Source organism: Mobula birostris, chromosome 7 (genome assembly GCF_030028105.1).
Source record: "Mobula birostris isolate sMobBir1 chromosome 7, sMobBir1.hap1, whole genome shotgun sequence".
Lineage (NCBI taxonomy): Eukaryota > Metazoa > Chordata > Chondrichthyes > Myliobatiformes > Myliobatidae > Mobula > Mobula birostris.
This window is the reverse complement of record NC_092376.1, coordinates 23,079,256-23,094,064: the sequence shown is the minus strand read 5'-3', so window position 1 is coordinate 23,094,064 and position 14,809 is coordinate 23,079,256. Positions and strand designations below refer to the sequence as shown.

Here is a 14,809-nt window from a genome sequence, read left to right as displayed (position 1 = left end):
AAGTTCATTTGATTTCAGACAATTAGTTTATTGATCATTACAGAATGTCTCTCTGGTGTTTCCCGCTACCTCCCCTCTCCCTTCCCCTTTTCTCAACCATGATGCCCTCTCCCTGCCCCCTTCCCACTCTCAGTCCACAACTGAAACTGAAAGCAGAATCAGGTTTATTATCGCTCACACACAATACTGTGCAAAAGTCTTAGGTACTTATATAGCTAAGGTGCCTAAGGCTTTTGCATAGTGCTGTAGTAATTTCATGTATTGCACTGTACAGTTTCTGCAACAAAAAACAAATTTCATAACATTATGAGAGTGATGGGTGTCCTTCTACATGGATCACTGAAAATTAACATGGGGGTACATAAGATTCGGAAGGCAATTGGCATGTAGTACTTTATAGGAGGAGGACTTCTGTGGAGATGTAATGCTTTTAATTCTGCAGGTTCTTGGTGAGCACAGTAACAATATTGTGTACAGCTCTGGTCTCTCTACTTGTGGGAAGATTCGGTGGTGGTAGGAGGAATGCAACAAAGGTTTACCATTTTGGTTCTTCAGAGGACAGGTTTTCCGTATGAGGAAAGGTGAAACAGTATAGTCCTATAACCCTTCAGGTTTAGAAGAATGAGGATGATCTCAATCTTACAGAGTAAATACAGAAGTTCTGTTTTCTCCACAACAAGCAACTTGCAGGAGGACCTCAGCAGGTCAAGCAGCATCTGGGGGGAGGGTGGGTGGAGAGGGGACTTGTGGACGTTTCTGGTCAAAATGCTGCATCAGATCTGTCTCTTGTGCAGTCAGAAAACCGGGATTCAATGTTATTCTACTACGTCTGACTTTGAAAGAAGTGACTGGTCATACTTGTCCTTTACAAAATTGTTCTTAAAACAATGAGGCATAGAAGCAGAATTAGGGCATTTGGCCCATTGACTCTGCTCTGCCATTTCATCAGAGCTGATTTATTTATCTCTCTCAATCCCATTCTCCTGCCTTCTCCCCATAACCTCTTCAACTCCACCCTCACCCACAGACCCTAAGACTATTTGCTGTGTTAAAGTCCTAACACAATCATTTGCTCCTAATCCTAATCCCCAAACACTATCGGTATCTGAACCCTTACTTCAGCTCAGTTGACATATTAGTCCTCATCCCCCGTGCATCAATACTTGGATCCTCACCCCAAGCAAAATACCAATTCATGAACATCAGCATCTCCAGATGTTTCCAGAAGTTTTCTTCAGGTGTCAAAAGTAGTCTCTGGACAGGGGAAAGGAAATTGCTTCAACTAGGGCAGGGGTCCCCAACCTTTCTCGCATTGCCGACCGGTTTAGTATTGACAATATTCTTGCGGACCGGCCGACCTGGGGGGGTGGGGGGGTAGGGGGGTGGGGTTGCCAACGGACAAGAGTAGCAGCCAAATACGTTGTGTTTACCCTTGGATAGACTACAGTGACCATGAAGCCTTGCGTGGGCTCCAGTGCGCATGCGTGTACCTGCCTTTTTTTTTCAGGAAATCGTTTTTGGCGATTCTGTTCGGGGGGGAGGGAGGGGTGCTAATCACGACCGGAATATAGGTAGTAAGTGTCTAATACACTCAATTTCGTTTCTAAAAGGGTTTATATAACGATTTTAATATTAAACACACAGCGCATATTTTCCTCGCATGAATATAGTGATAGGTCAATTATCAGGGGAGGACAGGGGAGCTTGAAGTAAGTGATGAACGAGCTTCCAGTAGAAGTGGCAGAAGCAGGTTTGATATTATCATTTAAAGAAAAATTGGATAGGTATATGGTCAGGAAGGAATGGAGGGTTATGGGCTGAGTGCAGGTTGGTGGGACTAGGTGAGAGTAGCGTTCAGCACGGACTAGAAGGGCCGAGAAGGCCTGTTTCCGTGCTGTAATTGTTATATGGTTATATAAGTAAGTCAATACGATCATAACATTTTAAGTAACGTTTGGATATTAAACACACAGCACATATTTTCCCAGTATGAACATATAAAATCATTGCAACACACCAGTATCGCTCAGTGGGAGCCCTGGGCTTGTTTTCCTGCAACAACACGGTCCCATCGAGGGGTGATGCGAGACAGCGATACTCGAAGGGGGTTCGTTGTGTCCAGTCTATTCCGCAATTTAGTTTTCGTTGCATTCATTGCAGAAAACTCCGCTTCGCAGAAAAATGTTGGAAATGGAAGCAACGTTTTTAGTGCTTTCGTGGCTATCTCAGGATATTTAGCCTTGACTTTGATCCAGAATGCCGGCAGAGATGTTATGTCAAACGTACTTTTCAGCCCACCGTCATTTGCAAGCTCGAAGAGTTGATCTCTTCCCGCGCTGACATGGATGACGCGCGGGTAATGACCTCACATGCGTAATGGCTCAATAGTGGGCGTGACAGAGAATGAGGAAAGGTGTGGCTGACTCATATCGCCAAATCATATCGTTTCCTCGCGGCCCGGTAGCACATGCTTTGCGGCCCAGTAGTTGGGGACCGCTGAACTAGGGCATTGTGAATCTTTGCAAGAGAAGCTAAGTTATTGACCTTATTCAGAACAAAGATTAATTGATTTTATTAATAAACTAATCAAGAATATGAAGTTTGTACAGGAAGACAAGAGGACCACAACCTCATTGTAGGGTTTGGAGGCTTGCATGCCTCAATGGCACAGAGAGCTATGCTGGCTGGAGTCAGGGCCTGGTGCCTTGGCTCTTGGTAGGGGTCACCCATGTCAAACAGCCAGACTTAGAGTGGTCCACTATTCCTTCAGGTTAGGGGTTTCATCTCAGGGCTAACAGCCTTGACTGGTCTCAAAAATAATTATGGAAACAGCAGTGCATCTGTGTGCAACGGTATGTATGGACAGTCAGAGATGGAGGACCTTCAGTGCTACCCTAAATGACAGTGGCATAACGGGCATTAAAACATTTTTAAAAAATGGAAATTGTTGCTGAATTAAAAGACCATCTGTGGTCATATTGAATAGCAGCAGGGTGTTCGGGAGGGGATAGGCAGCTAATTTTTTGTTGGTGAGAATTAAGAGCTGTTGGCAGTCATCAATTGCATATAGGTTTTACTGACAAAGACGTTCTTGAAAGGAATTCCTATTCGTCCTATACCTTACGAAGTAATTAGACTTTGAAATACTTTGGGATATTTGGCTATGTTAAAGATATTTTATTAATACAAGTGGTTGAAGGGAAAACACTTAAATCTCATTGTAGGAATGTAAACTTTGACATTGGAATCATTTCACTGCAGCATAAATTCTATGCAATTATTGTTATAGACACTATCAGAGCCAGTAACTTTTAATATGTTTTAGTGAATCATGAGCAATGATCTCAATATTCTTTTGTGCAATTCACATCTCAGTATTTCTGACATAAAACAATAACCTTTAAATAAAGGTTCTCCCAGTGGCCACACATTTTAATTCCACATCCCATTCCCATTCTGACATGTCTATCCATGGCCTCCTCTACTGTAAAGATGAAGCCACTCTCAGGTTGGAGGAACAACACCTTATATTCTGTCTGGGTAGCCTCCAACCTGATGGCACGAACATCGACTTCTCTAACTTCCGCTAAGGCCCCACCTCCCCCTCGTACCCCATCTTTTTATGCACACATTCTTTCTCTCACTCTCCTTTATCTCCCCCTGTCCCTCTGAATATACCTCTTGCCTATCCTCTGGGTCCCCCCCCCCCCCCGCTTGTCTTCCCGGACCTCCTGTCCCATGATCCTGCAGCTTAGAAATGCAACACACACAAAATGCAGGAGAAACTCAGAGAGTCAGGCAGCATCTATGGAGGGGAGTCAGGAAGTTGGCAAAAGCCAGGATAAGAAGGTGGGGAGAGAGGAAGCTGGCAGGTGATAGATGAGAATAGGTGAGGGGGAAGGTGGTTGGGTGAGAGAGGGGGGAACAAAGTAAGAAGTTGGGAGGGGATAGGTGGAAGAGATAATGGGCTGAGGAAAAAGGAATCTGACAGGAGATGGCAGTCAAGTGTGAAAGAAAGGGAAGGAGGAGGGGAAACTAGAGGAAGAAGAAAAGATGGGAGAGAGACGAGATTACCAGAAATAATAAAAAATACTTTTTGACATTTGATGTCTCATCAGCAGTTAGAGATAAAAAGATTCTGAACATTGATCTCTCCAAGTTCTGGTAATCCTTCTCCCCAATCTCCTCTCTTTTTTTTTAATTCCCCATTTTGGTTGCATCTCACCTGCCCATCACTTCCCTCTGGTCCCCCCCCCCCCCTTCTTCTATGATGCACTGTCCTCTTCTGTCCAATTCCTTCTTAAGCCTATTTATCTGTTCCACTGATCCCCTCTGCCCAAATTATTGATGGTTTACTCCCTCCTTAGATGCTGCCTGACCTGCTGAGTTCCTCCAGCATTTTGTGTGTGTGACTCAAGATTTCCATCATCTGCAGAATCTCTTTTGTTATAAATGACAATTATTGTTGGTGTTGGTTGCTGTTTTCCTCTGATTTTATTTTCTGCAGGTGTAACTACTGTGCTGACAATGACAACACTGAGCATCAGTGCAAGAAACTCATTGCCAAAAGTCGCATATGCCACTGCAATGGACTGGTTTATAGCTGTGTGCTATGCATTTGTCTTTTCCGCTCTCATAGAGTTTGCAACAGTCAATTACTTCACCAAACGAAGCTGGGCATGGGACGGGAAGAAAGCAATGGAAGCTTATCACTCTAAGGTAAAAGTCTTCAATGTCCACTTGGCACATTCATCAAAATTTCATTCTTAGACTTGAGAGCAGAAACTTAGGTGCAAGAACTTTTAATTAGAGGCAGAGTAGGGAGAAATTCTCCAGCTGTGTCAGAGACTGCAAGAGTGGCAGAACAAGCATCAAATTATGTCTGAGTTATTCACAAAAGGGGAGACCATGGTCCAGGATTTGTACCTGCAGCAAGCCAGCCATTGACCTATGTGGAAAGTATAAATTTGCCTCTTGTTGAATTGCTATTATCATCTTCCACCACTAAGCTTATCTGATCTTTAAAGGCAAGGACTTCACGGTAACTTGTCATTGTCCCTGAAGCATGGGGGCTAGTATAAGCCTATCCGTGGAACAGCTGCAAAAATATTGATAACTCAGCAGGAATGCCTCAGCTTAATCAGCTGTCAAACATCTCAAAGTAAAATGTTTCTGAATGATTCTGATACACCAAAACATTTAAAAATCAAACAAAAATGTTAAAAATTAGTAATTTACACTAAATGTCACATTAAAACATTTGAAATATTTAGCTAAATTGAGTTAATAAAATGTAAACTTCCCAATAAATACAGCCATTGTTCTATAATCAAATTGCTCTGCTTCTACCAGGCTTCACCAAGCATCACTATCGGGCAAAGAATGGCCAATGAGGTTGAGATTTTGTGGATGTGTGGTCATCTGAACTGCATGGCACATACATGAGGACTTTCCAGCAGTTTCATATGGAACTTCCCCATAAAACTTTACTGCTGTAGATTTGTATTCGTTATTTAACAATGATAACCAAAATAGTTAACCTACAGATGAAACAAAGGTACTAAACATCTGATAATTTTTAGAGCATCTGCAGTTTTCATTCACTGTGGATATATTAAACTGATTGGAGAAATAAAACAGAATGCAACAGTATGAACAGTATGAGTCCTGACGAAGGGTCTCGGCCTGAAACGTCGACTGCACTTCTTCCTAGAGATGCTGCCTGGCCTGCTGCGTTCACCAGCAACTTTTATGTGTGTTGCTTGAATTTCCAGCATCTGCAGAATTCCTGTTGTTTGCGAGTATAAACAAAAGTGGTTCATTTTATAAAACTGATTCCATTTATGTAATATTTTTCCTGAAAATAGTGCAAATTGCCTCCCAGATACAGAGGATTTCAGATACTATTATTGTTTTAAAGATAATCAATAAAGTCTCTGTATTGAGCAAAATCCCATAATTAGCAGCAAGTTAATCAAACCATGAGGGGGAGAAAAAGAAAAAAATTGCAGATGGTGTCAATAGGAACAGAGGCTAGAAAATGGTGGTGAAGCCCATTAGATTAGGTACCTTTTTGTGGAGTGTGAATCAAGTTAATTGTTTCAGTTTAATAAATTTCATCAGTATAGGAGCCATGTGTCTATTTTCTATCTGCATTGTATTATGTGTTGTGCATTTATTAATTTTATTATGGTAGTCACATGGGTGGGGGTTGGTAAAACTGAAGAGCTCTAGTTAATATATTCATGCTTGATGCAGTTAGAGCTCTGGAATGAGCTGGTTGATAACCTTTTGTGTTGACCACTTAACTTTGCTTAAAACTTAGGTAATTACACCTTTAATTACGTTGGAAAAAACTTAGTTTCTTAATAAAGGATCGCATATATTCTTCAACTTTGGAACCTTGTTTGGGGATTGCACGGAAGCACATCATATTGGATTAACTCCCCTCCCACCGTGTTTAGTCTCTGTGCGGTGTTGGTTTGCTTGAGTAGCCGTTAAATTACTAAAAGTTGGAAATCAGATAAGCAGAGAACTTGGAGGGTTGGGAAGAACTATGTGGAGGTCTGTGCTAGTGTGGAGGCCTTGAGAGACTGAATGTCAATATGTGTGCTGAGAGTGGATTGTTAATTGCACCTGATCTGTCTGAGGTAGGTGTATTAGAGGGTGAACACGAATGCTTAAACTATATATATATCTACACAAGATTACACAGATATATAAAAAATATAATACACAATGTTTCTCCTTATTGAGCCACTCTCAGTTGTGGTGAGCAGTAATTTGTTTCCATGCTCAAAGTTGGAGGCGTGCTTCTCAAACCAAGGTTACACTTCCACATACAGTGGGATACTTTTCCACAAATACTACCCAATAGAGGTCAATCGTTACTCTTAATCTGAGATAGATAGATTTTATTATTGACCAAGGGGATTAAGGGTTAGGCAGGGAAGATGAAAATAGGCCAGGGATCAGGCATGACATCACAGAATAGCAAAATAGAAAGGCTAAACATCTAGTCCTGCTTCTTACAATCCTCTGTTAAAATTGGAGGGATAAAAACCTGATGAGTGTCTGATATAGATGTTTATGTCGATGTCTATATGAGGGAGCTAACCATGCATGTTAATTTTAACTGGATCATTTCCAACAATCAACACTAACTGAAATTAGAAATATTCCTTTTGGCAAAATAAAACTGCATTATATTTTCATCATTTATTGAAATTTAATTTATAAATTTGTATTTCCAAAGCAAATTGAGTCAATATGTAGCTAAAACAAGTGCTAATTTAAATGAATCATAATAATCCCCTGTTGTGATTTCATTTAACACCTGCAGATTTATTTCAATCTTAGCTATACAACCTTTTTATTTATATATTGCTTGTGCATTATGAATATTGGGAACATATCTTTAATCATCTCAAGAATTTTTAAGAGAAGGCTATAAAACACAGCCAATTAGTCACCTGTTGCTTAAGAAATAAACCTTGTTTGTCACCCACATCTAAGTTACCGCCTTCCACAGAAAGGTAAATAATTGTCACTTAAGTCCAGGTACATTGTTCATTATTATCAATTTTCTTAGTAACCTACTTTATTTACTCAATTCCATATTAGCCAAAGAAATTTGACCTACTTTACCTGCTTGTTTCCAAGCACTTTATCAGCTTTTAAAAAGTGATGCCAGCAGACAGTGAACAATTTGTGAGCTCGAATTTTGTTTATTTATTTATTGAAATACAGCATGGAGTAGGCCCTTCTGGCTTTTCGAGTCACTCCACCCAGAAATCCCCCAATTTAATGCAAGCTTAATCATGGGACAATTTACAATGACCAATTAACCTACCAACCGGTCCCTCTTTGGACTGTGGGAGGAAACCAGAGTGTCTGGAGGAAACCCGCACGGTCACGGGGAGAACATACAAACTCCTTACAGGCAGCAGCGGGAATTGAACAAGGATAAGTGCCAGGAGGGAGATCAGTGGGGAGGGATGGGGGGGATGAATGGACAAGGGAGTCACGTAGGGAGCGATCCCTGTGAAAAGCGGGGGGGGGGGGGAGGGAAAGATGTGCTTAGTGGTGGGATCCCGTTGGAGGTGGTGGAAGTTACGGAGAATTATATGTTGGACCCGGAGGCTGGTGGGGTGGTAGGTGAGGACCAGGGGAACCCTATTCCTAGTGGGGTGGCGGGAGGATGGAGTGAGAACAGATGTACGTGAAAATGGGGGAGATAATAGTAGTCGTAGTCATAGTCATACTTTATTGATCCTGGGGGAAATCGGTTTTCGTTTTCGTTGGATGCGTTGAGAGCAGAGTTGATGGTGGAGGAAGGGCATGAAATGGGGGAGCCCACTGATCTCCCTCCTGGCATTTATCTGTGTAAGCGGAACAAGTGCTACACACGCCCTTACACTTCCTCCCTTACCACCATTCAGGGCCCCAGACAGTCCTACCAGGTGAGGCGACACTTCACCTGTGAGTCGGCTGGGGTGATATACTGCATCTGGTGCTCCCGATGTGGCCTTTTATATATTGGCGAGACCCGACGCAGACTGGGAGATCGTTTCGCTGAACACCTACGCTCTGTCCGCCAGAGAAAGCAGGATCTTCCAGTGGCCACACATTTTAATTCCATGTCCCATTCCCATTCTGATATGTCTATCCACGGCCTCCTCTACTGTAAAGATGAAGCCACACTCAGGCTGGAGGAACAACACGTTATATTCCGTCTGGGTAGCCTCCAACCTGATGGCATGAACATTCACTTCTCAAACTTCTGCTAATGCCCCACCTCCCCCTCGTACCCCATCTATTATTTATTTATATACACACATTCTTTCTCTCTCTCTCCTTTCTCTCCCTCTGTCCCCCTCACTATACCCCTTGCCCATCCTCTGGGTTTTTTCCCCCTCCCCCTTTTCTTTCTCCCTAGGCCTCCTGTCCCATGATCCTCTCATATCCCCTTTGCCAATCACCTGTCCAGCTCTTGGCTCCATCCCTCCCCCTCCTGTCTTCTTCTATCATTTCGGATCTTCCCCTCCCCCCTCCTACTTTCAAACCTCTTACTAGCTCTTCTTTCGGTTAGACCTGACGAGGATCTCGGCCCGAAACGTCGACTGTACCTCTTCCTAGGGATGCTGCCTGGCCTGTTGTGTTCACCAGCAACTTTTATGTGTGTTGCTTGAAATTCCAGCATCTGCAGATTTCCTCGTGTTTGCGAAATGAAGCATCAATATAGCTAGTCTGTTAGAGACCAGAGTCAGAAAAATTATATCACCAACCCCTTGCACATATATCAAATTCCTTTCTTTGTTATTTTGACAGAGGCATTAACCTATTTATAATGACTAACTGGTTTAATGCTTCAGTGAAAATAAATGAGAGAGCAAAAATGTTAGCACTTTCAGAGTAGCTTCACCAGCAGTCAATACTAACCTGTGTCTTACTCATCATTCTGAACTGAGTCAGCACTATAATTGTTGTGAAATGACATTTCATTGACAATATATTTGAAATTAGTTACAAATTTATGACAATTCTATTGCGACCCTGTTACAAACTGCAGCTTTGTAGATAGTTAGCATGATAATTGTATTTTCACTTACATTGTACATCATTGGAATCGAGCTCTCTGCCTTTGAATAAAGATGCTAAGGCCAGGAGCAGAATTAGGCCATTCGGTCTCAGTTTGCTCCACTATTCAATCATGGCTGATTTATTATCCATTCTCCTGTTTTCTCCACATAACCTTTGATGCCCTAACTGATCAAAAACCCATCGCCTCCATGTTACATATACCCAAAGATTTGGCCTCCACAGCCATCTGTGGTAATGAATCCCACAGATTCATCACCCTCTGGCTAAAGAAATTCCTCCTTATCTTGGTTCTAAGGGAATGTCATTCTATTGTGAGGCTTTGTTCTCTGGTCCTAGACTCCCCTACACGAGGAAACATCTTCTCCACATAGGCCTTTCAATATTCAATAGGTTTCAATGAGGTCCCCCCACTTATTCTTCTAAACTCCAGCAAGTACAGGCCCAGAGCCATCAAATGCTCCTCATGTGTTAACCCTTTTATTCCCAGGATCATTCTTGTGAACCTCCTCTCGATCCTCTCCATTGCCAGCACACCCTTTCTTACAGAAGGGGCCCAAATTTTCTCGCGATACTCCAAGTGCGATTAAGATTAAAGATCATTTAAGTCTATAAAATGAGATTATTTGTGCCATGGGGCAATCACAAATTTATTTCTTTATAGCTCCTATATAAGGTGACAAGCCTCATTGGAGATTCTTCTCCAATTACTCTACTATAAAGAATACAAGTACAACTTAAATGTGAATAATATGCAACATTGCCAATTCTTGCAGTTTTGTCAAGGATATATTAATTTAACACCAATAGTTGCTCGAGCTGTCAAGTCTTCTTTCACAAGTCTCTTAAATTTGTCAGGTCAGCTTTTTTAAACTATGCTCCTAAACTGAGGAAGTCAATACTTAAAACTATAAGGAATGCAGAGTCAGTTGACACTTTTAAACACTGGCCTAAATCTATTTAGCTTTGCTTTTGACAAACTTAATTTTGTCTTTTATTTTTATACTTGCACTTAATACCATTGTAAAGCACTTTGAAATACACCACCTGTATGAAATGTGCTCTTTAAATAAGTTATTATTATTGTTAATAGTTCAATGTACTCCTTAGAGGAAAAGAGAGATTCCGGTATTTTATTCTCAAGAACCCTTCAGATTAATAATGCTGGGAACTACCTTCATTATTTACCAATTTACTAATGTAAACAACATTACATAAGCAGTGAGTAAATAAACAGACAATGTACAAATGTGTCATGAGGCCAGTGTCTGATCATGCACTTCAATCAAAGCACCTTGCAAATAGTAGCTCTCTGTAACAGTTCACCTTCAGAATTCTCTTCCTCAAAGCCTTTGAATATTTTTAAATTACATGTACCGTAGATCAGCAAGTTGGCAGGATAGGGGTAAAGGATTACCAAAGATGGACATCTGGCACTTAATTCATTAACTGGATTTAAATGCCTCAGTTGCCATATTAGGTTCTGAACATAACAACTGAAGACTTAAAACTATCCATTCCATTCCCTGTAGAGCTGTCCACCATTTCTGGGCTGCCTGCAGGTTTGTTTTCAACATGTAAGAGGAACTTGGTTAAGTGCATGGATGGGAGGGGTACGGAGGGCGATGGTCCGGGTGTGGGTCGATAAGACTAGGCAGAATAACAGTTTGTCATAGCCGAGATGGGCCAAAAGGCCTGTTTCTGTATTGTACTATTCTATGGCTCTATATCATGAATAGGGAACTAGTGTATCAATCAGATCATGAATAATCTTATTAAATAGTGTAGTGGTTGAATTCCATATTCATATATTCATAAATATTTTTATGTAAACTTTTATTCTCCATGTTGCTTCAGCTTTACAGGGTGTGGAATAACAGTGAACTAGATGGCTAACTTTATGTCTTGTGGTGTTAAGTTCAAATCCCATTACGGCATCTAAGATATTTCAATTCAGTTGTTAGAGTAAGTGCTAGAATGAAAGTTAATATCAGTAAATGCAACTGTGAAATTAATGGACTGTTGTAAAACAAAAACTAATTGGTTCATTAGGGGAGAAAATGTGATTTCTTTTGCTTAGCTTGTGTGGCAACAGCAACGGAACAAAGAGATTGGCCAAACAATTTGTCGTCTTCATCCCTGTTATGTGCATGATGTCACTGAATTCAATGTAATTCATATTCAGAAGATGAATTCAATACACGTACATTGCTACAATGCAGGGAAAAGTCTCAATTATGTTGTTTTAACAAGTACAAATATCCTGATTAACTTCATATTGATTTCAGATTTGTGTTCAATTAAATATTGCACTCAGAATCACACACTGATCTGATATTATCAGACTTCCCTGCTGGCTCTATGGAGCCTGATGGAAGAGTTGAAGCCAGGGGCTCTGGGAATTGCTCTCTGGTACCTTACTTGCTCTGTGCAAACAGATTAGTGGTGATAATTGTAAAGCTCACTGTAAACTCAAAACCTAGAGCTTCCAGGGAAATCTCAAGTCCTCCCCATAGTGTAGTACTTTGGATTGTACACAGAATGCTGTGCAGATAAGTTTAGTCATATCATAGAAAATGTAATTTTCAAGCATGGCTTCTCCTCATTGCAAGTTTTGCCATTGTTAAGCGGAAAGACTTTTTATTGCTGCCTGAAAACTATATTCAGCTGCAATTGAGGAAAGGGGTGGTGGGGGTGGGGGTGGGGGATGGGCTGTTTGACGCACAGTGGCTGGGTATCTCGCCTTTTTGGAACAAGTGCAGAAATGCTCAATAATTCTGAATCGGGACCACGCCAGATCACTAGTTTCAATCTTCAGAGACTATTGGTGTGCACTCAGGGAATTATGTCAGGTCTAAATTTCTTGAAGGCCCTGTTCCCACAAATCCTGTACCATAGATGGCTCGTTAGAAGACTTCATCTGTTCCAAACAAGAGAGCCATTCTTCTTGCCACTCCTTTCCTCCTCTCTTCCTATAACTCCAACACCTCAGTCACTTTTGCACACTTTGAGGATGAGGGGTCTTGATATGGTGGAAATTAAGATATTTCCTTATGACTGAGAATGCAGAACAAGGTGGTCACTGTTTAAAAATAAGGCATCACCTATTTACGGAAGAGATAAATCATTTTTGTTTTTGCCTGAGGTATTGGAACACTTCAAAGGGCAGTGGAAGAAGAGTTTTTGGATGTTTTCAGGGCAGATGTGGAATGATTCTCAACGTACAACCAAGTGAATGACTGTCAGGGGCGGCTAGGAGTGCACAAATTAGATTAAGGTCAGGTTAACAGTGATTTTATTTGAACAGCCTCAGTTCAGCTCCAAGCCAAATAAACATTGCAGACTTGTAATTTCAACGTCACTTTGCTTATTTTCCAGAAAAAGGACACCTTGGCAAAAAACATGAACAATGCATATGCCATTGGGGGAATGACCTACACCCCAAATATTACAAAGGAGCCTGTCATACCCAGCATCTCAAAGAGCACGACTGTGCAAATGAAGGCGGAGGAAAAGGCCGCTGAAAGTAAAAAAACTTACAACAGCGTCAGCAAAATTGACAAAATGGCCAGAGTTGTGTTTCCAGTCTTCTTTGGAATTTTCAATTTAGTATACTGGGCAACTTATCTGAACAGAGAGCCAGTTATAAAAGAAGCCATTACTCCAAATTAACTGCTCAGAGGAGTTACTGCACAGTATTCAATCTGCTGACCCTATCCCTCGACACTGATGTAAGCAGGGAAGATTTTAAGCGCCTGACACTTTTATACTGTATGATTATGGAAAATATTTCAGACCTTTTTTTCATATTTCTTGCATGTCACAAGTACATACCAGATTTCCTTTGACAGTTTCCAGATTTAACAGCAAATGAAACTAGGGCACAGCAATTACTTTGAGAATGCTGCAATTCAAAAAAAAAACACAATGATACTGAACTCTGATTTTTGTGTATGCTGGCTGAAAATAAAATACTGGAAATACTTATGGAATTCTGTGGCTTAATATGACAATTTCCTTCGAAACTGATTTTTTTATTTACTACCTGTTACACCGTTGGTCCTCAGGGCAGCAAGGAAGGTCCTCCATCTCTGGTGGTGTTCAGGGATTCATTCATCGTGGCTGTAGCTTCTTGTCGGTTTTCATTACTGTCAGCCATACAAGTCCCAGGTAGAGGCTCAGGAATACCAGCACCTTCAGATGTAGAAGGATTCTTCACTGCTGTTTCCTTAGGAATTTTGTTTTATCAGTCAGGGTGGATAGCCCTAGGCTGAACCCCTGAACCTGGTGGACCACTCCTAGTCTGTCCTCGAACCTTTAACCTGTTTGGCATGGAAGACTCTACCAAGAGCCAAAGCAGAAAACCCTGACTCCAGACAACATAGCTCTCCAGGTTGTTGAGGCATGCAAGCCTCTAAACCATGACAAGGTTGTGGTCTTTGTGGAAGATGAAAATAATCAGATGCACTGACAATGAATTCTCCTCTCCCTGACTTGCCTGTTGCGCCCCCCCTGCACCCCTCACCTGAATCCACCAATCACCCATTAGCTCTTCCCCACCCTTTCCCTGCATATTTTCATAATAGCTATTTCAAAAGTTCAAGTTCAAATTTCAAAGTACATTTATTAACAAAGTATGTATGCATTATACAACCTTGAGATTTGTCTCCTAACAGGCAGCCACGAAAGAAAGAAACCCAAAATAACCCATACATAAGACCATCAAACGCCCAATGTGCGGAGAGGAAACAAACATCATGTCTATAAAAAAAGAACCCATATGCACAATAAAAGAATCCATTGAAAGAGACCGTTGAACCCCGAATGCAGAGAAAACAATAACTGCAAGCAATAGCGTTCTGAACTGAAGTCCACAAAGAGAGTCCATTAAATCAGCATAGTTCAGCACAGAGCCCAGTCAAGTCATGGAGCAGTGATCTGAACCGGCACATCCCTTGTCCCAGGCTCTGTCACCCCGACCTTTTCAATCTGGCTGATGCCTGAACCTCTATCCAAACATCGGGTTTAGTCGCCTTGATATGCTCTGTGGCCATGACACCGCCACCTCAATTCGGCCTGTACCAGTCCTTTCCGATTTGGCACAGTGCTTAAGTCTCCATGCAAATATCGAGTTCGGTCAAATTGGTACGCTCCGGTGCCTGGACCTTGCCGACTCGACTCGGCCTGTTACTGATCGCTTCGATTCAGC

The 14,809-nt window shown here is 41.5% G+C and overlaps 1 protein-coding gene across 1 annotated transcript in view; it reads left to right on the top strand.

Annotated features, from left to right (window-relative positions):
• The window catches only part of gabra5 (gamma-aminobutyric acid type A receptor subunit alpha5), an 82,724-nt gene extending 69,452 nt beyond the window's left edge, over positions 1 to 13,272 (top strand). The window contains exons 8-9 of the mRNA XM_072264213.1: positions 4,508 to 4,719; positions 12,979 to 13,272. Coding sequence (XP_072120314.1) covers positions 4,508 to 4,719; positions 12,979 to 13,272 — 506 coding nt within the window. The remainder of the gene's footprint in view (positions 1 to 4,507; positions 4,720 to 12,978) is intronic.
• The last annotated feature ends 1,537 nt before the right edge of the window (positions 13,273 to 14,809 follow it).